Source organism: Pelodiscus sinensis, chromosome 26 (assembly GCF_052426305.1).
Source record: "Pelodiscus sinensis isolate ZL-2025 chromosome 26, ASM5242630v1, whole genome shotgun sequence".
NCBI lineage: Eukaryota > Metazoa > Chordata > Testudines > Trionychidae > Pelodiscus > Pelodiscus sinensis.
The window spans coordinates 21,237,462-21,261,081 of record NC_143077.1 but is presented as its reverse complement, the minus strand read 5'-3'; the positions used below and the strand labels follow the sequence as shown (position 1 = coordinate 21,261,081).

Sequence of the window (23,620 nt, the reverse complement as noted above, 5' to 3'; positions counted from 1 at the left end):
CGGGCCTGGGGCGGGTCTGAGCCCGGATCACCAGACAGCCGGCCGTGGGCTCCAGCCCCGGGCCGGCCTCCCCGGACAGACGCCCCAAAGGACGGTCCCAGGAAACCCTGGCCAGGCGGCAGCCCGGGAACCAGGGTCCTCCATGGAGCCAGGGCCTCGCCCAGATCCCTGCAGCGTCTAGGTGAGGGGCTGCCTCACCCCAGCGCCCCACAAGCAGCCTCGCCCCACAGCCCGCCCCACAAGCAGCCTTGCCCCTCGCCCCACAGCCTGCCCCACAAGCAGCCTTGCCCCTCGCCCCACAGCCTGCCCCACAAGCAGCCTTGCCCCTCGCCCCACAGCCCGCCCCACAAGCAGCCTTGCCCCTCGCCCCACAGCCTGCCCCACAAGCAGCCTTGCCCCTCGCCCCACAGCCTGCCCCACAAGCAGCCTTGCCCCTCGCCGCACAGCCCGCCCCACAAGCAGCCTTGCCCCTCGCCCCACAGCCTGCCCCACAAGCAGCCTTGCCCCTCGCCCCACAGCCTGCCCCACAAGCAGCCTTGCCCCTCGCCGCACAGCCCGCCCCACAAGCAGCCTTGCCCCTCGCCCCACAGCCTGCCCCACAAGCAGCCTTGCCCCTCGCCCCACAGCCCGCCCCACAAGCAGCCTTGCCCCTCGCCCCACAGCCCGCCCCACAAGCAGCCTCGCCCCTCGCCCCACAAGCAGCCTCGCCCCACAAGCAGCCTTGCCCCTCGCCCCACAGCCTGCTCCACAAGCAGCCTTGCCCCTCGCCCCACAGCCCGCCCCACAAGCAGCCTCGCCCCTCGCCACAGCCCGCCCAACACCCTACAGCCCACAAGCAACCTTGCCCCTCGCCCCACAATCAGCCTCGCCCCAGCACCCCACAGCCTGCCCCACAAGCAGCCTTGCCCCTCGTCCCACAGCCCGCCCCACACCCCACAGCCCACAGCCCACAAGCAGCCTCGCCCCTCGCCCCACAGCCCACCCCACAAGCAGTCTCGCCCCTCACCCCACAGCCCGCCCCACAAGCAGCCTCGCCCCTCACCCCACAGCCCGCCCCAACCCCACAGCCCACAAGCAGCCTCGCCCCTCGCCCCACAATCAGCCTCGCCCCAGCACCCCACAGGCCACAGCCCACCCCACAAGCAGCCTCGCCCCACAGCCCACCCCACAAGCAGCCTTGCCCCTCTCCCCACAGCCCGCCCCACACCCCACAGCCCACCCCACAAGCAGCCTCGCCCCTCACCCCACAATCAGCCTCGCCCCAGCACCCCACAGCCCACAGCCCGCCCCACAAGCAGCCTCGCCCCTCGCCCCACAGCCCGCCCCACAAGCAGCCTCGCCCCTCACCCCACAGCCCGCCCCACACCCCACAGCCCACAAGCAGCCTCGCCCCTCGCCCCACAATCAGCCTCGCCCCAGCACCCCACAGCCCACAGCCCACCCCACAAGCAGCCTCGCCCCTCACCCCACAGCCCGCCCCACACCCCTCACCCCACAAGCAGCCTCGCCCCTCGTCCCACAATCAGTCTCGCCCCAGCACCGCACAGCCCACAGCCCACCCCACAAGCAGCCTCGCCCCTCAGCCCGCCCCACACCCCACAGCCCACAGCCCACAAGCAGCCTTGCCCCACAGCCCACCCCACAATCAGCCTCGCCTCTCGCCCCACAAGCAGCCTCACCCCACAGCCCACCCCACAAGCAGCCTTGCCCCACAGCCCACCCCACAATCAGCCTCGCCTCTCGCCCCACAAGCAGCCTCACCCCACAGCCCACCCCACAATCAGCCTCGCCTCTCGCCCCACAAGCAGCCTCACCCCACAGCCCACCCCACAATCAGCCTCGCCTCTCGCCCCACAAGCAGCCTCGCCCCACAGCCCACCCCACAATCAGCCTCGCCTCTCGCCCCACAAGCAGCCTCGCCCCACAGCCCGCCCCACAATCAGCCTCGCCTCTCGCCCCACAAGCAGCCTCACCCCACAGCCCACCCCACAATCAGCCTCGCCTCTCGCCCCACAAGCAGCCTCGCCCCACAGCCCACCCCACAATCAGCCTCGCCTCTCGCCCCACAAGCAGCCTCGCCCCACAGCCCGCCCCACAATCAGCCTCGCCTCTCGCCCCACAAGCAGCCTCACCCCACAGCCCACCCCACAATCAGCCTCGCCTCTCGCCCCACAAGCAGCCTCGCCCCACAGCCCGCCCCACAATCAGCCTCGCCCCTCGCCCCACAAGCAGCCTTGCTCCTCACCCCACAGCCCACCCCACAAGCAGCCTCGCCCCTCGCCCCACAAGCAGCCTCGCCCCACAGCCCGCCCCACAATCAGCCTCGCCCCACAGCCCACCCCACAATCAGCCTCGCCTCTCGCCCCACAAGCAGCCTCGCCCCACAGCCCGCCCCACAATCAGCCTCGCCCCTCGCCCCACAAGCAGCCTCGCCCCACAGCCCACCCCACAAGCAGCCTCGCCCTTTGGCCCACCCCCACTCTCCAAGGCCATTAGGATGGGGGAGGGGAGAATGGGGTGTGGTCTGGGCAAGGTGCCCTGGGGGTACGTCTACACTACAGCGCTAGTTCGAACTAACTTAGTTCGAATTAGTTAATTCGAACTAAGCTAGTTCGAACTAACGCGTCTAGAACTAAAAACTAGTTCGAATTAGCGTTTTGCTAGTTCGAACTAGTAAGTCCACATTGAGTGGACTCTGAACAGGGCTTAAGGATGGCCGGAAGCAGTGCCGGCAGGGCATAAAAGGAGGACTTAGAGCATGGAGATGCTGTCTCAGGCTAGCCGAGGGCTGCGCTTAAAGGGTCCCGACCCCCACCCCGGACACACAGTTCTAAGGGGTGCCCCGCTTGCAAAGAAGTTCTGGCTTGGAGTGCCCACACTGGGCACATCACACCACTCGGCCATCAGCCCGGCTGCACTTGCCGCAGGCTGCCATCTGGGGAGAGGGAGTAATTGGGGGGCTGCAGGAGAGCTTCCACCCCCAGAAGCCCGCAGAGCCAGCCCAGTCCTCCCCATCGGGGGCTCGTACCCCATTCCTCCCTCACCTCCTTCCACTTACCCTTCCTTAGCCCCCCTTCTTATTGATGTACAAAATAAAGATAACGTTCCTTCCAACATTGACTCTGTCTTTATTGAAAAAAACTGGGGGAGACTGGGAAAAGGAGGTGGGAGAGGGGAAGAGAAAGGCTGGGAGAGGGGAGGGCAACTAACATGATCAGGGGTTGGGAACAGGTCCCAGATGAAGAAAGGCTACAGAGACTGGGACTGTTCAGCTTAGAAAAGAGGAGATGGAGGGGGGACAGGATAGAGGTCTCTAAAAGCAGGGGTTGGGTGGAGAGGGTGCATTCAGAAAAGTTCTTCCTGAGTTCCCATAAAGAAGGACTAGAGGACACCAAAGGAAAGGAATGGGTAGCAGGCTTGAAACTAGTAAGAGAAAGTTGTTCTTCTTGACAAAGCAAATAGTTAACCTGTGGAACTCCTTGCTGCAGGAGGCTGTGAAGGCTACAACTAGAACAGAGTTTAAAGGGAAGTGAGATAAAGTGATGGAGGTTGGGTCCATGGAGTCCTATTAGCCAGAGGGTAGGAGTGGTGTCCCTGCCCAAAGTTTGTGGAAGGCTGGAGAGGGATGGCACGAGACAAATGGCTTGGTCATTGTCTTCAGTCCATCCCCTCCAGGGTCCCTAGGGTTGGCCGCTGTTGGCAGACAGGCTACTGGGCTAGATGGACCTTTGGTCTGACCCAGGACGGCCATTGTAAGCTCAGGGCTCAGTGTCGGGGGTCTCAGTGGACCCCCTTGATTTTCATGCACACCTGGTCCTGGGTGGCCAGGCTGGCAGCTCTCCTGCCCTAGACAGCCACTTTCCTGTGCCTAGTGCGGAGATCGTGGACGAGGTCCACGATGTCCGCACTAGCCCAGGAAGGTGCCCGCCTCTTGCGGTCCAGGGCAAGCTCCCGGGAGCCGCCAGCCTGGTCCCGGCAAGAGGGGGTGGGCTGGGGGGCATCGGGTGGGTGGCTCTGTGCCGTGCCAGGTGCAGGGTCTGCTAGCTGGGTGCTGGCAGGCTTGCACCTGGCACGGGCACCGTAGCCAGCCCGTGCCCCTTTAAGGGGTCCGGGGCCGGGAGGGGGGCATAGAGTTTCCCTGGTGTTGGCCAGAGTGGCCACCAGGGAAACCTGGGGAGGGCTAGCCTCCCACTAGTTCGAACTAAAGGGCTACACAGCCCTTAGTTCGAACTAGCTAGTTCGAACTAGGCGTTAGTCCTCGTAAAATGAGGTTTACCTAGTTCGAACTAAGCGCTCCGCTAGTTCGATTCAAATTCGAACTAGCGGAGCGCTAGTGTAGCACCTATTAAAGTTAGTTCGAACTAACGTCCGTTAGTTCGAACTAACTTTGTAGTGTAGACATACCCTGAGTGAGGTGTGGCAGTGGGGGAAGGGGAGTGGGGGTGTGGCTGGCCTGCAAGCCATGGGGTGTCTGTGAGTTGTGTGAGGCAGGGGCAGATGGCTAGGGGCGTGGGGGTGGGGGTAGGGGCGTGGGGGTAGGGTTAGGGGTGTGGGGGTGGGGGCGGGGGCGGCGGGGTGGGGGCGTGGGGGCGGTGGGTGGGGGCGTGGGGGTGGGGGCGGTGGGTGGGGGGGTGGGGGTGGGGGCGTGGGGGCGTGGGGGTGGGGGCGGTGGGTGGGGACGGGCGTGGGGGTGGGGGCGGGGGCGGGGGCGGCGGGGTGGGGGCATGGGGGTGGGGGCGGTGGGTGGGGGCGGGCGTGGGGGTGGGGATGGGGGCGCGGGGGCGGGGGGGTGGGGGCGGGGTCGAGAGGGTGGGGGTGGGGGGTAGGGGCGTGGGGGTGGGGGCGGTGGGTGGGTGGGGGGGTGGGGGCATGGGGGTAGGGGGGTGGGGGCGGGGGCGGCGGGGTGGGGGCGTGGGGGCGTGGGGGTAGGGGGGTGGGGGCGGGGGCGGCGGGGTGGGGGCGTGGGGGTGGGGGCGGTGGGTGGGGGCGGGCGTGGGGGTGGGGGCGGGGGCGGCGGGGTGGGGGCGTGAGGGTGGGGGCGGTGGGTGGGGGCGGGCGTGGGGGTGGGGGCGGGAGCGGCGGGGTGGGGGCGTGGGGGTGGGGGCGGTGAGTGGGGGCGGGCGTGGGGATGGGGGCGGGGGCGCGGGGCCGGCTCAGATTACCTGGGAAGTTCAGAGGCAGCTCTCTCACTAGCCCGGTCTCTGGGTCCTCGCAGGTGACCTTCTGGAGGTGCAGGCCAATGATTTTCACCAGGTCGCCCGTGGACAAGCAGCACTCGCTGCCGCTCATCTCGTACACAGACCCTGCGGGGACACAGGCCAGGGTCACAGCCAGCCTCCCTGGCCGCCGGGCCCAGTGTGCTCTGCCACCGGCCCTAGCCACGGCAGCGTGGCCTGCTGAGATCTCGCTTTCCCACCCAGCCTTTCTTTATAGTAACGCCAGGCTACAGGCCTTCTGCGAGCCTGGCGGAATTAGCGTTGGCAATAGCAGCGTGACGAAGGGCTAACCCGTTTGGCTATTTCTCTTGTTATTTTACCCTGGCTGTGTCTCTCTGAAGTGTGCGGGAATTATGAAAGACTTCTGCCGCAAAAGTCTCCGCTGGGCCTTTGGCCACAGGTGGGCTGTGACCCAATATTGTGTGAGCAGAGAGAAGTCCAAAACCAAAACTGTACAGAACAGATTTCCTGGTACCGAACCGCACGATTTCGGCCTTTTCCATGTGCCAGGAGTCAGTCCACAGTCTCCTATTCATAGTCCCCCGATATCATCGCCAATCAGCTGTAGGTACCCACAGACATCTCAGGCGCAAAGTCCAGCTTTGGTTAGGAGGCTGGTCATCCCGGCGCCAGCAAGGAGCTAAAGGCCTAGGAGCGAAGGCAGCCAGGCCTGGAGCGCCCACTGCAGGGTGCTCACGGTTCTCTCTCGAGGTCAGACACCGAGCTCCGTTCTCGTTTCAATTTCTACATCTCGCGTCATTTACTCTAAATCTTCCTTCTACATTTCCCAGACACCACCTGCACCAAGGTCCCCCAGGAAGAGGGGGCTGCGGCCTTCGGAAAGAAGCGTCTGGGAATGTGAAATCCTGCGAGGTGATGAGACCAGCCCAGGTTTGTTGCTGTTCTCCACAGGGGAGAGCCAATGGCGCTGTCTAGTCAGTGCTCCAGTCTCTGTTGTGTTTGCCACCTTAATCCCTGCAATAATCCAACTTGCTTTACTTGGCTATCCTGGTTGTAAGTCTGACGGTCATTCTGGACCCTCAGACTCTCCAGAGGTGGGACCCTCCTACCAGCCTGGAACCTGGGATAGGGAGGACAAATTTGGAATCTCTGGTCAGCGTGGCGAGCCTTCCCCACCTAAATTTCACTAGAAATCCTTCCCGGGCTACAGCAGCGCCCCCAAGGGCCGTGGGTGCTAACTCCCATTGACTCCAGTGGGCTTCGGGTGCTAGTGACCTCTGGGGTTCTGGATCGTGGTCTCTCTGGACTTCAGTGCAGTGCAGTGAGAGCTGTCGTGCCTCACGGGGCTCTGAGGAGAAAGCCCTGGAAACTGTGAGGTGCCCAGGCAAGACCTGCTGGGCCCACCTCACTCCCCGCCCTGCAGCCAGAACCTGCTGGCTCCCAGCTGTGGCTGGTGCCGGAGAGCCCCCAGGCCCATCAGCCTGTGCACCTAGGGCAGGGGCCCCTCCGGCCAGCGGCAAGACTGAGACAGGCTGGGACCCCGTGAGCCAGCCCCTGCCCCGGCAAGTGGCATGGCCAGGGCGACGCTGGCATCCTGCAGGGACGGCAGTTGTTTCCCTATTGGAGGTGGCCTGCAGGCGGGGTGGGGGGGAAGGGGGCTAGCTTCCTCTTGCTAGTGACCGGGTGATAAAGTGCTTGAAGCTGGCTCCCAGCACTGCGGCCGCCTGCCCCGCGGCTCCTCCTATGTAGGGTTGCCAGATGGTTGAAACAAAAATACTGAATACCCCTCCCCCAAAAAAACACCCAGAAAAAATTCTGTTGAAGGAAAAAAAGGGGGGGGGAGACGAAAGTTGTTGAGAAAAAAAAAGGACTCCAAGACTTATTAAGCAAAAAAAAAACCCACAAACTAAAACAGCATTAAAACAGCAGGTCCCCTTTAAGAGTGAGTGCAGGGATAGCAACGGAGGAGCGGTTGAGCACTAAGACCCAAGGGAAGCATTGCTTCCCCTTGGTCTTTTGGCCAGCAGCCATTTTGTGCCGGCAGCCTTGCAGAACCAGGAAAGCTTGGGGGCTGGGGTCGGGGCGCTGGGGGTGTTAGAAGCCAGGGGGGAGCTTGGGACGGGGGGAAGGCCGGGCGCTGAGTGTGTATAGGGTTGCCAGGTGCCCAGAATTTTCACTTCCTGGCTGGGGGAAAAAAAAATAAGAAAATATCGGACAGCTCAGGACATTTTAGGACATCTCAGGTGTCTGGGATTCTCTGAATTTTTTTACCGGACAGGAGGCAAAAATCCCAGCCTGCCGAGGTAAACACGGACACCCAGCAGCCCTACTTACGTGCAGGGGAGCACGAGGCTCGCAGGCTATTTTAAAGCGGATGGGAAGCTTCTGACTCATTTTTCTCACGCTGAGTCATCTCCATTCATGAGACCAGCCCAGAGTTCTGCTTTGGCGGAGCCAGCCTGGCTCCCCGCAGCCCAGCTGGTGACATTCCTAGAGCCTTATTCAGAGGCCAGAAAGCTGTAAAAACTCCCCCATATGAGCAATTATGTAAGTGACCCCAAGGTGACTGGCTCGGATGCTTGCCTCCGTCAGTAACCAGCATGGAATTAGTTACTCGCCGTCCCAGTCAGGACCTTGCCTTGACGGAGTGTGACCCTCATTCTGGGTCATCCCTGGTGCCGTGACCATTTGGAGGCACTGGCCAGCCTACTCCTTGGCCCAAAGCATTTGTCTGTGGCCTCACCTCGGAAAACACTGTTCTAGTTGGCAAATTATCCTGGAGCAAGGAACTGAGGGTTCAGCCCCACAAGGGACAAAATACTTCTTGGGCCACCGCAAAGTGACACATCCTTTGACCCAGCAGAGTGATCTGAGAGCACCTCAAACATGGAGTCTGTGGCTGGGTATGTGCAGTGTGGGGCAGGGGAGAAGCACCTCTCACCTGTTCCAGGGAACAGCTAAGCCAAGGCAAAACGTACCCGTTAAAACGCCTTTTGTACTAACCAGATTTCGTTCACAAGAAGTGTCTGTTTTCAGCAAAAAGTTTCAACTTCTCTAAAAATCTGACCCATGAAAACTGAGAAATTCATCTCCTGGAGGGATGCTGTGACCAGAAGGACTAATCTGATCCTTGGGAGCACAAGCAGCGGAGATGTGAGTAGGAGCAGAGAAGTGATTTTACCTTGGTATACAGCATTTGAGAGCCCAGTACTAGAAAGCTGCAAACAGTTCTGGGGCTTACATTTCTAAAAGGATGCAGCCAAGAGCACAAACATTATTCAAGGCCTGGAGAAAAGGTCTTACAACGAGCTCCTTGAGTTGATTACAGCATGTTAGCACCATCCTGTGGAGAGAGTCTAAAAACATCTTTCCCACAGAGAAAGACAGAACAAGCACCAATATCTGGAAATTGAATCCAGAAAAATTCCTAGTGGAACCATGACACGCCTTTTTATGTGCAGGGTTTTTACCATAGGAACAAAGTCCCAAGGGAAGTGGTAATGTCTTCATCTCCTGCAGTCTTCAAATTAAGACTGGATGCATTTCTGCAAAATCCTTTAGTGACGTCAAACAAGTTAGCGGGCTCAGCATCAGGTACCTGGATGAAATTCTCTGGCCCATGACATACAGGATGTCAGACCAGAATCTAGTGGATGTTCAGAAGCTAAAATGGAAAAGAACAAGTACAAAATTACATAGAGAAGTTAGAAGTCTTCACGTCCCCCAGAACTGATGAGATGCACCTTCGAATACTCAAGGAGCTGCCTCTAGAGAGAACTGAGCCTTTGAGGAGTCACAGAAGACAGGAGAGATTCCAGAAGACTGGAAAAGGGCAAATCTAGTGCCCATCTATAAAAAGGGAAATAAGAACAACCCAGGAAACTACAGACCAGTTAGTTTAACTACTGTGCCAGGAAAGATAATGGAGCAAGTAATTAAGGAATCCATCTGCAAACGTCTGGAAGACAATAAGGTGATGGGGAACAGCCAGCATGGATTTGTAAAGAACAAATCGTGTCAAACCAATCTGACAGCTTTCTTTGATAGGATAAGGAGGCTTGTGGATAAGGGAGAAGCAGTGGACATGGTATAACTAGACTTTAGTTAGGCATCTAATACGGTCTTGGATGACCTTCTTATCAATAAAGTAGGGAAACACAACCTACATGGGGCTACTGTAAGGTGGGTGCATAACTGGCTGGATAACGGTTCTCAGATAGAACACGATCCTGCTGGAAAGGCATAACAAGTGGGGTTCCGCAGGGGTCTGTTTTGGGACCGGTTCTGTTTAGTATCTTCATCAATGATTTAGATATCGACACAGAGAGGTCCCTTATTAAGTTTGCAGACGATACCAAGCTGGGAAGGGTTGCAACTGCTTGGGAGGAGAGGGTCATTATTCAAACTGAGCTGGACAAACTGGAGAAATGGTCTGAGGTAAAGAGGATGAAGTTCAATAAAGACAAATGCAAAGTGCTCCACCTCAGGAGAAGCATCCATTGCAGCAGAGGTGAAGGGAAGCGGGTGCATCCTGGTGCACAGCTCTGTCAAGCGCTGGCGGAGCTGCGGCAGAAGCCAGCAGGGAGCTATGGGAAGAGCGGGCAGGGCCCCGGGTAAGAAATGAAGTTCCTTTCACCCCTGCATTACACACACACAAAATGTGCAGTGTCCGTCTAGGAAGGAGACGGCAGGAAGGCATCTGGGGCCATAGGGGACTACAAGCTAAATGAGGGTATGTCTACACTACAAAGTTAATTCGAACTAACAGACGTTAGTTCGAATTAACTTTGATAGGCGCTACACTAGCGCTCCGTTAGTTCGAACTTAATTCCAACTAGCGGAGCGCTTAGTTCGAACTAGGAAAACCTCATTTTACGAGGACTAAGCCTAGTTCGAACTTACTAGTTCGAATTAAGGGGAGTGTAGCCCCTTAATTCGAACTAGTGGGAGGCTAGCCCTCCCCAGGTTTCCCTGGTGGCCACTCTGGCCAACACCAGGGAAACTCGTCTGCCCCCCTCCCGGCCCCAGACCCCTTAAAGGGGCACGGGCTGGCTACGGTGCCCGTGCCAGGTGCAAGCCTGCCAGCACCCAGCTAGCAGACCCTGCACCTGGCACGGCTCGAGCCAGCCACCCGCTGCCCCCCAGCCCTCCCCCTCTTCCCGGGACCAGGCTGGCGGCTCTCGGGAGCTTGCCCGGGACCGCAAGAGGCGGGCACCCGCCTGGTCTAGTGCGGAGATCGTGGACCTCGTCCACGACCTCCGCACTAGGCACAGGAAAGCGGCCGTCTAGGGCAGGAGAGCTGCCAGCCTGGCCACCCAGGAGCAGGTGTGCATGAAAATCAAGGTGGTCCACTGAGACCCCCGACCCTGAGCCCTGAGCTTAGAACGGCCATACTGGGTCAGACCAAAGGTCCATCTAGCCCAGTAGCCTGTCTGCCGACAGCGGCCAACCCTAGAGACTCTGGAGGGGATGGACCAAAGACAGTGACCAAGCCATTTGTCTCGTGCCCTCCCTCTCCAGCCTTCCACAAACTTTGGGCAGGGACACCACTCCTACCCCCTGGCTAAGACTACTCCATGGACCCAACCTCCATGACTTGATCTCACTTCTCTTTAAACTCTGTTCTAGTTCTAGCCTTCACAGCCTCCTGCAGCAAGGAGTTCCACAGGTTGACTCTTTGCTTTGTGAAGAACAACTTTCTGTTACTAGTTTGAAGCCTGCTACCCATTCCTTTCCTTTGGTGTCCTCTAGTCCTTCTTTCTGGGAACTAATGAAGAACTTTTCTTGATGCACCCTCTCCACCCCACTCATGCTTTTATAGACCTCTATCATATCCCCCCTCCGTCTCCTCTTTTCTAAACTGAAAAGTCCCAGTCTCTTTAGCCTCTCTTCATATGGGACCTGTTCCAAACCCCTCATCACTGTAGTTGCCCTCCCCTCTCCCACCCTCTTTCTTCCCCTCTCCCACCTCCTTTTCCCAGTCTCCCCCAGTTTTGTTCAATAAAGAGAGATTCTATTTTTGAACACAATTGTCCTTTAGTTAGTACATCAGGAAGGGGGGCTAGGGAGGGGTAAGTGGAAGGAGGTGAGGGAGGAATGGGGTACGAGCCCCCGATGGGGAGGACTGGGCTGGCTCTGCGGGCTTCTGGGGGTGGAAGCTCTCCTGCAGCCCCCCAATTGCCCCCTCTCCCCAGATGGCAGCCTGCGGCATGTGCAGCCGGTCTGATGGCCGAGTGGTGTGATGTGCCCAGTGTGGGTAGTCCGGGCAATCCAAGCCAAGACTGCTTTGCAAGCGAGGCACCCCTGAGAACTGTCTGTCCGGGGTGGGGGTCGGGACCCTTTAAGTGCAGCCCTCGGCTAGCCTGAGACAGCAGCTCCACGCTCTAAGTCCTCCTCTGATGCCCTGCCGGCACTGCTTCCGGCCAGCCTTAAGCCCGGTTCAGGGTCCACTCAATGTGGACTTGCTAGTTCGAATTAGCAAAACGCTAATTCGAACTAGTTTTTAGTTCTAGACGCGTTAATTCGAATTAGCTTAGTTCGAATTAACTAATTCGAACTAAGTTAGTTCGAACTAGCGCTGTCGTGTAGACGTACCCTGAGAGTCAACAGTGTGACGCTGTTGCAAAAAAAGCAAACATCCTTCTGGGGTGTATTAGCAGATATTTTGTAAGAAAGACAGGAGAACTCCTTCTTCAACTCTACTCCACTCTGATTAGGCCTCATTTGGAGTTTTGTGTCCCGTTCTGGGCACCACATTTCAGGAAAGCTATGGAGAAATTGGAGAGGATCTAGAGAAGAGCAAAAAAATGATGACAGGTCTAGAGAACATGAGCTATGAGGGAAGATTGAAATTATTTGTTTAGTTTGGCAAAGAGAAGACAGAGAGGACATGACAGCAGCTTTTCAAGTTGCAAAGAGGAGGAAGGAAAACTGTTCTCAACCTCCGAGGACAGGACAAGAAGCAATGGGCTTAAACTGCAGCAAGGGAGGTTTAGGTTGGACTTTAGGAAAAATGGTGTGTGAGGAGGGAGGGGCTTTCTCCTTCCTAGGTGAGGGACACGTCACTGAGGGATTTCTTTTCTGCTTCTCATTTTTTGTGCAGCCCCTGAATGATTTTTCTGTGGGTCAGCAGCCGCCAACCCCCCGCATAGCTGGTGCTGGCCCTGCCCTGAGGGCCGGGGACAGGATGTGATGCCTCTCGGGGCCCTCCCAGTTCTATGAATCTGGGTGTCATGGGGTCTCAGACTGGGGCTCAGGACGCCAAAGTGGGTCATGACTCCATTTTAACGGGGGCACCAGAGCTGGTGTTAGACTTGCTGGGGCCAAAGCCCAAACCTGGGCCTGAGGCCTGAAACCTCAAGTTACAGCCCCCCCACCCCATATCTGGGGCTGAAGTCCTTGCCCCATCCACGGAGCAGTGGGCTTTGGCTCTGTCGACCCCTCACAGGGGTGGGGGTGGGGTTCAGGCTCAGCCCCCCCCCCCAGTCATGTAGTAATTTGTGGGTGGTGGAACAATGAGGCTTGGGAGCATCTGTGCTAATTCCTGTCTCAGACCGGCCAGCCCTGGGCAGGGGTTCTCAAGAGACAGGCGCCCCAGCCCTGGCAGTGCAGTGTCGGGCCCTGGGGCTCGGTGCTGCAGGGGGATCGGGTGAGCCTCAGGGCACTAGGGCAGCTCCCGGCCTGTCCTGGCCCCACAGACTGCGCTGTGCCCCAGAAGCAGCCGGCCCCTGCCCTGAGCACTAGCTCCGCACTCCCCCTGGCTGGGAACCTGCTGGGGACAGCATGGGCTGCGGTGCCAGGAGAGGCAGGAAGCTGCCTTAGCCCCCCTCCCCGCTGCCTGGGAGCCGCTCTGACCCCCCCAAAGCCAGAGCCCCCTCCTCAGCCCCAGCCCGCACTTAGTCAAATCATGCTGGGGCACAGCAGCAACCATTTTCTTCAGCTGGGCCACGAGAAAGAGTGAAAACCGCTGCTCTGAGCTGCTTGTCCCAGGCCCTTTCCCATGACGCTGGCTCCAGACTGCGCGGCGCGGCAGAGGCACCGAGCCGCTCTGCACGCCGCAGACCTCGCGCAGCACTAAGGCTCCTGCACCTGCAAGCGCTAGGAACTGGGTTGTGCCCCTTGCGCCTACTGTGCTCTAGGGCTTCCAAAGCGGCAGACAGGCCCCAGGTAGTGAGGGCCACCCCCCCGAACAACTCCCTGCAACTTCAGGTCTTCCCAGTGAGATTCAGCCCCCCGTGTAGCACGGACCCTGGGGGTGCCTGAAATCCCCCGGCCTGGCATTTCCTGGCTCAGGTACCCCGGGGCCTGTGTTCCTGCCAAGGACATGCGCACAGCTACCTCAGGGGAGGCCCCCACCTTCTGCCTCAGCTCCCCCAGGACTCTCAAATGAGCCATTCCCCTTTCTCCCTTTTTGCTGGCCTGGCACCCAAGGATTTACCAGAACAGGCCTGACCACTTGCAAAATGGGGGAAATTTCCTTATGTCCTTTCCCCAGTGGTAGGGCCCTTCCTCAGACTGGGGGGACCCATAGCACTGTGGATATTAACTTGTATGATGTGTCTCCTAATGGCTCACGGGGATTTGGGCTTACTCCTCCCAAGAGTGTGCCTCAGCACCGGCTAGGGGGGCGCTGGTGTGGGGCTGCCTCGTGAGCTGCTCCCGGAGGAGCAAAGCACAGTCCCTGGGCTGGCTTGTTTGTCCCTTTCTTGGGCACCCCGGCACAGCACAGGAGGGGGTGCTCTTTCAGATGTAATACTGCTTCTATTGATGAGAACTGAGAGCACTGGCAGGCTGTTGGGGGTCTGGAAGCACAGGAAACAGGAAGGAGGGGAGAGACGATGGGGGAGGGAGCTGAGTGAGCTACGGAGGGATGCAGCTGTTTTGTAAAGAGGTTTCAGTTTTGGTAAATAAAGTCCTGCTGAAGTTTGTTAGCACCTTGCTTGCATAAGACAAGACATTTTGGCAACGAGGATGGATCTTCTGCCTCTGAACCTTTTCTGCAAAGCCCAGATGAGCCTCCAATTGCTTTTACTGCCTGGATTCATATGTTTGAGACTTACCTCCTTGCAATCAGTGCTACAGAGATTTCTGAAGTAAGAAAACGTGCTCTGCTAATCCGCTGCCTTGGAGCGGAAGGGCAGTGTATATTTTACACTTTTCCCCTTGCAGATGATAAAGACTGCACTCACTGCATTAGAGAACTTTTTTGTGCCAAAAGAGAATGTAGTAGCGAGTCGCTAGAGATTTCGCCAGCGTGAGCAGAAACCAGGGAGACTATAATGCAGCATGTTGCTTCTCTGAGGAGTCTGATTGTAACGTGTGACTTTGGGAATATGGCAGAGGAGATGATTAGAGACCAGCTCATTGAGAAAACAACCATGCTTTGTGCAAGAGAACGCTTGCTTCTAGAACCACCCTTTTTACTCGTGCTTTTATTAACGTTTGAGTCTGTATGTGTTGTAGTAAGTTGAGGGTCAGTAACATGGAGTCAGCAGGCCTAAGGCCTGCAACATGGAAACAGCAACAGGCCTGCAATCTAGTGAGCAAGACTTTGGTTCAGTAACAGGAGCCAAGAAAGAGGCCCTATTGATAACTGTGTGATTGTGTAAGTTAGGTCGAGCATGGAAGGACACAGGGAGGCACTGGGTACAGACTGTGAGCCAAAGAGGAGTAATGGAACATCTGAATAAGAAATGTCTTGGTACTAAAACTCCCTAAAAACTAATGCACAGACCGACCTAGGTTCAGGACCAGGTCGGAATTGACAGCATGAAGGATAGTAAGTGAGCCCCCCTTCCACAAGGTGAGGGGAGGTAACTAGGCAACACAGGGTGGTAACCTGGTACGTAAAGAGATGATGTAAGTTGTTTGTACCTGTCTATAAAAGGACATCGCAGAGGGTGCTCTCCGACCGACCTTGGGGGGGGGCGCACTAGGCGCCTGAACGGCAGGTGTCATTGCCTAAACTTACAGAGTGCACAGTAGCTTAACTTTGACTAACTGCTGTTAATATCTGATCTATGGCAATAGGCCTGCCCGGTGTTGGTACCTTGTCAACGCGGGCCATAGTGCCCAGTGGTGTCACATTGTACTGATCTCTGTTACCAACTGGTAGAGCTTCGCATTTGACAATAAACCTGCTGGATTGATTTCAAACCTTGCCTGCATCTGTCGTTTCCGGGGCCTCTCAGAGATCTCCTGTGTTGACCCAAGTGCACGGGGTCTAACGCTCTAGATGAAGGGAGTACCGATTGTTACGCACACAGCCAAAAGTTTATCAACGGAGTAGAGGTCCTGTCAGGCGCACGCCAGGACGACCCTGACCAGACGACGCTGACACTGACAGTCCAGACCTCCGAAGGTACCAAGGTATGAGAACACCGAGGTACGACGTGTGTGTTCCTCCTCTCTGTTTTTAGCAGGTTTTATGTCCCTCTGGGGTCTCGTATTTTAAACTTTTATATATATGTGTATTGTGTTTAAACATTTGTATTAAGCCGCCTTGAATATTTTAAATAGCAAGGCGGGGTAAAAATATGTAAATAAATAAAATAAATAAATAAACAAACCACAACTTACACTGGAGGAAGCAATAACCATTGCTACCCAGATAGTCAGCTATAACAGAAGCTTGAAAGAGAGTTTGCAAACAGCTAAGCTGGAAGGGCGATCATAGATAACCTTCACTGATGATTTCTTGCAAGCATACAGGGCTACATGACATGTCCCAACACAAAGATCACCTGCAGAGTTACTGCATGGAAAATAGATGAATACTAAACTGAACATTGCTGGATTGTTAAAGTCAAGACCTGATGCACCAAAAGAGGATAATGTGAGAAAAGCAGTTGAACAGAAGCAAGAAAAGTATAAGGCTTTCACAGAGAAATGACAGGGTGCTAAGGATCTGAAGTGTAAGTGTGGTTCCTTCGTTAAAGAAAACCTAGAATTCTTCACAAAGGAAACCATAAATTCACATCTCCTCTTAAAATCATTGAGAAGAGGGGGCCTTGCACCTATCGACTTTCTGATGGGTGTGTATGGATGTGACGGCGCGTTGGGGTTTTCCCGTCTCCTGCGCCCCCGAAATGGCACGAGCAGACTCCACCAGCCAGTAGAACAGAGGGAGTTTATTGCTTCTCCAGGATACAGCACAGCACAGATGTAATTCTGGTTACAGGAACTGGGGCTCAGAGGCCTCAGTGCCCCCCCTAGAGATGGGGGGGTGGCTCAATCCCAGCCCCCTCCCCAGCTCCTTCTCCCCTGCTTCCCAGACAGAAGACTAACCAACCCTCTTCCAGCCCTGCCCCCCAGCCAGGGGCAGCATTCCACCTCCCTTTGTTTCTCTCCCTGTGGTAGCTGGTCAGACAGGTTTGGAGCCTCCTTTGCATAATGATTCACCCCCTGCCCTGCAGCAGAGGTCGCCCACAGCCCCAGCAAGGTACCACACTAGTCACAATGGAATGCTTCTTATCTTGCACCTGCCAATTCACCAAGAGGAGATGATGCCAACACCCAATCTATGTTGGATGACTTCACCGTAGTACCAACACAACAAGACATTGCCCTAGAACCGGGGTTTGAGAGACCGTCTGTCAAACATGACGACCACCTGTCTGGACTAGAGACTATGTTATGTAGTATTGACAGTGTTTTCAGTGGCATTTCTGCCAACAGTCTAGTGGCTTGTTCCATATTTGTTGCTGTGGTTAGAACAACAATGTTTATTTTATAATTGAGAGCGCTTCTTAAGAGAGGAGGGAATGTGGTGTTGTAGATGTAATACTGCTTGCAATTAGCATCGCCAGGTGTCCAGTTTGGAACCAGACAGTCCAGTATTTGAGCTTTCTGCCCGGGAAACAAATTGAGAAAATAGAACTGTCCCGGATTTTCTAACTCAGATTATGTGATGTAGATTATGATGGAATGTCCGGTATTTTTGCTGAAACCATCTGGCAGCCCTGTTTGTAATGATTAGAACTGAGAGCATTGGCTGTTGGGAGTCAGGAAGCACAGGAAACAGGAAGGAGGGGAGAGAAGATTAGCGGGGGAGGGGGAATGGGGGCTGAGTGAGCAGCTGTTTTGTAAAGAGGTTTTACTTTTGGTAAATAAAGTCCTGCTGAAGTTTGTTAGCACCTTGCTTGCAAGATACAACAGAGTGGGGGAGCCGAGCGCGTCGCAAACTCCCCCGGGTGCCCGGCGGGTGTTAAGTGCTGCAATGGCGAAGACGCAGCCCGCAGCAGGAGGCATATTTCTATAGATGCTACATAATTAGACACACGGTGCTAGATGCAGCCAGTTCCCCTAAGAAGAAAACAGGCTTCTGCTAGAGCTCCAATAAGGAACTGTCTGGGCTTGGGACCCACAGCTGGCGTCCTGGGTTACATGCTTAGCGCACGATTGCTCGGAATGGAAATGCAAACTGGAAACGTCCTGGCAGGGTCATGCCAGAGCTGACCTCCAGCGGGGGGTGGCAGATTCTTGATCCCCAGGACAGGGTAACGGTCACACGCGATGAGGTGACCTGAGAACTAGTTTGGAATTCACGGGCAGTCGGCACACAGCTCCATTTGTTTCCTTCCTCCACGGACCTTGTGACCCCTCTCAACGTCCTTCCTCCACATAGCTTGTAAACCGCCCCCTCCACAGCTCTCTTTCTTCACAGACCTTGTGAAATACCTGCCACGGGCCCTGGGAACTGCCCCCATCCCCTTCCTCCCTGGGCCCACCACTCACATAACCCCTGCCTCCTTCCCCCTCGCTCGACACCACTCCCATAGCACTGCGGATATTAACCTTTCTGATGGTTGCATGTTAAATACCCACAAATCTTTCACATGCTAATCAAAACACTTGCCCTATTGTGCATCTATAGCCAGTTAGCTCCCTGTCTCCATGAAGCTGAAAGTTCTGTCCTTAACCTGAAGTTGGTATCTAGCAACTCTCAGGCATGTAGGTAATTGGGCTGCACCTAATTACTCCCCACGCCCCTAAGAGCTGGGAATCCAGATATGCAGGGAAAGGATCTCTTGAAATGAACAAAGGTCCCTGTGAAAGTGCGCAAGGCTGCTAACGGGGAAGGGGACACGTACCAGGGAGAGGGGGCAGCTGTTCTGTGAGGTATTTGTTGTTGCAGATGTTTTGAAGGTGCCAGGAAGTGCTTGTGGCCAGAGTGTCCTTAACAACAGTGACGGTGCTAGAAATCCCTGCCTTGCATCTGGCAAGCAAGCCCTGCAGAGACGCCCTGTGGAACTAGGGGAAAGCAGCATCTGAAGCCAGAGCACAATTGAAATGAACTGCATTTTCCCTCCGAAGAGGAGCGGCTTTGTCTCACACCTGGGAAAGGCGTCAGATGGGGATGAGCATTGGCAGCTCTTCCCCACTCAGGGCGCCTCCCCCGGCCGTCCTGGGATTAGCTGTGCCAGGCACTGCACCCTCCTCGAGGGGTGTCTTCACCCACCGGGCAACCTCCCTCCCTGCAGCCTCCTCTCTGGGACTCTGTCTTCTAGCCAGCTCGCTCAGTGGCTTCCTCTTGCTGGGGTAGCTTCCAAGTCCGCTTCCAGATGGGCTCGCTCCAGTGTGTGGATCCAGCAAGGGCCTGTAAAGGAAACGGGCCTGCCCTCTACACCAGGATCCAGTCCGGGGACCGCCGACACAGAAGTTCTGGGCTTTTATCCCTCAGCCCTTACTGCACCTTCTGTGGACTGCTTCCCCTGTCAGTCCAGCTTCTGCTCTTCCCCCACGTACAAGCAACATGACTGCAGCTTCCTTCTGGAACACAACCACCTTTCTCACTTCCTAGACCCTGTCCAACATCTCCCCCAGCTCTGGGGATCTAGCCTGCCTTGGGTTTCCTCCAGGTGTAGGCCTAAGAGTAAGTGATCCCTCTGGGCCACGTGTGAGGTGAACACCCCCATCACCGACGGAAATCTGCCTCTTTCCGGCTGTGCACCGCCCTGGGAAATGGCGTCTCGGGGGTCAGTTCTGGGACCCCTAACGCACGTCTCCCGATTCAGTTTCAAGTTTGTAGCTTTAGCTGCAGCCAAGACGTCCTGAAGTCTGAAGTCACGTTCCCTTTCAGTCGAGCCCTGGATGACGATGTCTCCACACAGGCCTTGGAGACCCCTGGGCTGCTTTTCTGGTGTTGCTTCAGCGTCAGCGTAAGAGCCTGTTTCTCCAAAGGGCGTTTGAAATGTGCCTCGTTTTGAGCCTCGTTTTAATTTTAGCTGCCAAATCCTGAGAGGCACCCGATTGACAGCAATGCTGAGCATTTGCACCCAGAGCCCTGGACTCTTCCCGGGGCAGCAGTTTCTTTGTGTCGCCTTGTTGAGTCGCTGGGATTCAAGCATGAGTCAAAGGCGCAGCCGTCTGTGGGGCCTTGGGCGTTGGCACTTACCTGCCTCGCCTCCATCCTTGCAAGCGCAGCCTGGAGTTACCATGGAGAGCAGACTTCCTGCATGGAGGCACCTGCTGTGTCTCTGGAGTTACGTTTCCCCTGCAAGCAGTCCAGTGACTCAGGAGGCCCTTGCAGAGCGCCTCAGAGCCGGACGCAGCTGGGTCTTGCCACGAGAGCAGCCGCTCTACCAGATGCAGCCATGCCTGAAGGCGTCACTTCGAACAGGAGCCTGGAGATGGTGTGGTAGCGTTGATGCTGCACTGCCCTCCCGTCACTGCTTCACAACTTCCAGACTAACCCGCGACTTTCCGTCCTGAGAGTTCCAGTTTTGCTTTTGTTTCCAGTCTCTCAATCCTGTTTGGACCGAGTACTGACCTGACTCCTGTGTCCATTGGCAATGCAATCATTGCTCTGTGCCCAGCCCTCGCACCGGGTTTGTCTGCTCTCTGTGTCACTACAAAGCTTCAGCTGCCCACAGCAGACCTGCAGCATTTTGCAAAATGGGGTTTCCCCACATTTAGAACAGAATTCCTATATCCTGGCTGCTGTCCGCACCTTCCCATGACGGTACGCAGCCTACCCCACCGGCGCATTTATGATGGTTGGTTCCACTTTCTGATGTGACCTATTCTGTAGTTGCTTAGTTCACGAAAAAGCCTTTCAGGGAACCTCAGCTCTTTGGCTTCTGCTGCCTTGCTATCAGAAGAGCTTTTTCTAAAGTTAGGTCTCCTTCTCGGAACAACCTCTCCTAAGACAACGTCTTAATACCACAGATGATTCCTATCGCCGACCGGAGGCTCTGTCAGCTCACCAAAGTCACAGGCTTTACTGACTCTCCTTAATTCTGAGACAGAGCATCATCACACGGTCATCCCTTCCGCATGCACGTAAAAAATGGGTCTCACAGGTCTCGTTCCTTTTTGGCAAGCAATGTTCCTCACATTCCGCCTGGGCTTTCCTTCCCACCCTGTGTTCTCCACCTCCAAACGCAAAGGAGCTGCGGACACTCAGTGCTTCCTCTCCAACAACAGGCCGAATGTCCGAGTGCTTCTCCTCTGCCCCGCGACTGCTAAATACGAGTCTCAAATCTCTCTCCCGATTTTGTCTCCAAACCTTGCCTTGCCGTTGCAGACAGGCTGGAGGTTACAACACAGACGACCATCCACTGCTGTTGGGATCAGGACCTATGTGCTCCCCTTTCCGCTGCCCTCGTGTTTAAGACAGGTGCGAATGGCTGCCTGCGCTCTCCCACTCAGCCACCTTGCCTGCCCCCCAGCACTGATCTCGGGATCACCAGCTCAGCGCAGGAGAAAGGAAGAATCTAGCGAGCAGCAGCGGTACCCTGCTGTGTGCAGCTCCCTGTTGCTCTCCCCTCTCCACCCCCTGCTTCCAGGGCTTCTGATAGGCATGGTACTGCCCTTGTGAGAAAGGTTCCGGAAACCCGGCTCTTTCCCGGACCTCGTGAGTGTGCGGAGCACAGCGAGCTGGCAGAGTCTAGAGCCGTGGGGTCCAACCACTTCCAAAGCCAACGAGCCTCACTCGGCCGGCAAACAGTCGCCAGTGGCCAGCGTATTGGACACCGCGGCTCTGTGAGCCAGACGGCTGGCGCAGAGCTGCAGACGCCAGATCCCTCACGTGGCATTTTCCGTGGGGGCAGCGCTAAGGGGCAAGTTGGCTGCTGCTCAGGCTTCCACAGGTTCAGTGTCTGCAGAGCCCAGAGACTGGCCAGGGGAGCCCGCTCCTCAGTTTAGGAGTCACAACGAGCTTGGGCCCTTTAGGAACTTAGCACCTGGGGTCAGCTCTTGTCCTTTCCCCTCCCGATCGCAGACCAGACTCTGCAGAGCCTTCCCCGCCAGTCGCAGCCGGGCCGGCTTTCCCTCCAGCGCGCTCCCCGTGTTATTCTTCGCCCCGACGGCTTGTTTGACGAGGGGGCTCAGCCTGCCCCCGACTGCTGCCAAACCCCCACGGCCCCCCAGTGCCACAGCAGCTGCTGTTCTGCACACAGCAGCGCGCCAGGGCCGACGCTGGGGGCAGCTGCCCAGGGCCCCGTGATGCTCGGTTGCTCAGGCTTTGGCTTTATCCCCTCAGCTCCAAGCCCCAGTGCCTCTAATGCTGCCCTCTCCCCAGTTTGCCCGGACCTCAGGCTGAGGATGGCTGTTCTACCGCAGCGTCCACAAAGAACCCACGGGCCTCGCCTGTGCTCCTGGGACAGAGGCCCAGGCTGCCGAGCAGACGCTGTGCTCTCCCCGGCCTGTCTCAGTCCCCTGGAACAGCCTGCAGCGGGCAGCATTCCTAATGCGAGCCCTGGCAATTCTTCCAGGCTGAGCAGGCAGGTCGGTAATTGAGCAAAAGGCTGTTGTTAAACTGAAACAACTTATCTATGCAAACGTACAAAAGCGCACGGCATGGGTATGCAAACATCCTGCATGCTCCCAGCAGGGAGATGTGCGTACTGCACACACGCACACACATACACACGCGTGTGCACACACGCACGCATGCAAAAAACCCTCAGCTGTGCCTTTAACAACCAGTGTAACCTAATCAGGGGCCACAACCCTGAAATGATTTCTCTCTAGTAAACCCTAACTGATCCCACCGAGCCTGTGCGGTGCCATATTCCCAGCTCCACCCTGCACTGCCTGACTGCTCTGCCCCACATCTGCTCCGGGAAGGGTCCAGCCCAGCCGGCAGCTCTGTGCCTGCCTGACAGCGCAGCTGTTTGCAAGGATGGTGGAGCCGGAGGCTGATGAATGGGTCTCGTCCTGCAGTTGCTGCGCACCCCCGTCAAGCCAACAGCAATGGCACCTCCTGGAGTCTCTGCCCCTCTGCCCCGTGGCAGTGTTGTGTGAAGGGACAGGGACGGGCTCGGGGGTGCTTGGGGAGCTAGTCCATTGCCGTGTGTGATCACAGCCCCCCACACAAGTTGCTTGGCCATGCGGGAGGGCGCTGGCCGTGGCCTGGCAGACAGATCCGTCCCTGTCCCTGGCACAGGGAGGTGGCACCGGGCGGTTCCCCACAGCATGAGGCGAGGCCGGGATGGGATGGGATGGGGGGCCCTGCAGATCCCCGCGCCCCCGCTGCAGCAGGAGTTCCTGGCTTTGCAGATCCCGGTCGGCGGACGCCTCCGGCGAGCACTCACCTTGGAAGTACACCCCGGAGCAGATCTTCAGCACCCTGGGCAGGGAGGCCGGGTCCAGGGCGCAGAGGTACTCCTGGAAGGAGAGTGGCTCCATGGCGCCCTGGGGCTGCGCTGGGTCGCTCTGGGCTGCGCTGGGTTTTTCACTTCTGCTTTTGCCTGAAATTACTTCCTGCCCCAGGCAGGGGCGGGTGTGGCTGGCAGCGCGCCAAGGCCTGGCCACAGCCCTGCAGCCGGGACTGTCACTGGCCCCCCCAAACCCCCCGCCCCATTCAGAGCCCCGCAGCCTGGACCGAGGTGCGGCCAGGCCCACGGCTCCTGCCCCAGCCAGCACGGGCCGGGCAGCGCCCTCCCCTGCTGCAGCCTCTGCTGACGCCGCGGGGCCGGGGAGGAGGAACTGGAAGCGCCGGCCTAGCGGGGCCAGTGCATCTCCATGGGGCACGCTGGCCGAGACCGGGCTCCTCGACCAGGGGCCGCCGCCTGGGGCCCTTGCAAAGGGAGGGGGGCGTCCAGGGGTGTGTGATGCCACCGTCAACCCCCTGCACCCCCTCCAGCCCCGCCCCCCGCACCTTCCCCAGGACAGCGGGGCGGCATGTCCAGCCTCCCTGAGCGAGCTGTGGCCCAGGCTGCACGGGGGCTGTGGTGTGGGGTCCCTTCGCCCCGGAAGGGCTGGCAGAGGCTCAGAACCTACCCCCGGAGCTGGGGTGCCCCTGCACCATCCCCCCACCCCGCTGCACTCCCACGGGTCCCGCTGGAGACTATGGAGCGGGGGAAGCCCAGCGGGTAACAGCCTGGCCGCCCTGGGGCGGGTGCCAGAGCCAGGCCGGCGGGAGACCCTGCGATGGGTCAGTGCTCCCTCCCGGCTGCCGTGCGCCTGCGCTGGGCCCTGCAGCTCTCCCCTCAGCCCCC

The 23,620-nt window shown here is 57.5% G+C and overlaps 1 protein-coding gene across 1 annotated transcript in view; it reads right to left on the bottom strand.

Annotated features, from left to right (window-relative positions):
• Nucleotides 1–22,981, bottom strand: part of THEMIS2 (thymocyte selection associated family member 2) — a 33,843-nt gene extending 10,862 nt beyond the window's left edge. The window contains exons 1-2 of the mRNA XM_075908698.2: nucleotides 22,715–22,981; nucleotides 5,163–5,303 (exon numbers count right to left, since the gene is read on the bottom strand). Of these exons, the coding sequence (XP_075764813.2) occupies nucleotides 5,163–5,303; nucleotides 22,715–22,808 (235 nt within the window). The 5' untranslated portion in view covers nucleotides 22,809–22,981. The remainder of the gene's footprint in view (nucleotides 1–5,162; nucleotides 5,304–22,714) is intronic.
• Between the last annotated feature and the right edge of the window lie 639 nt (nucleotides 22,982–23,620).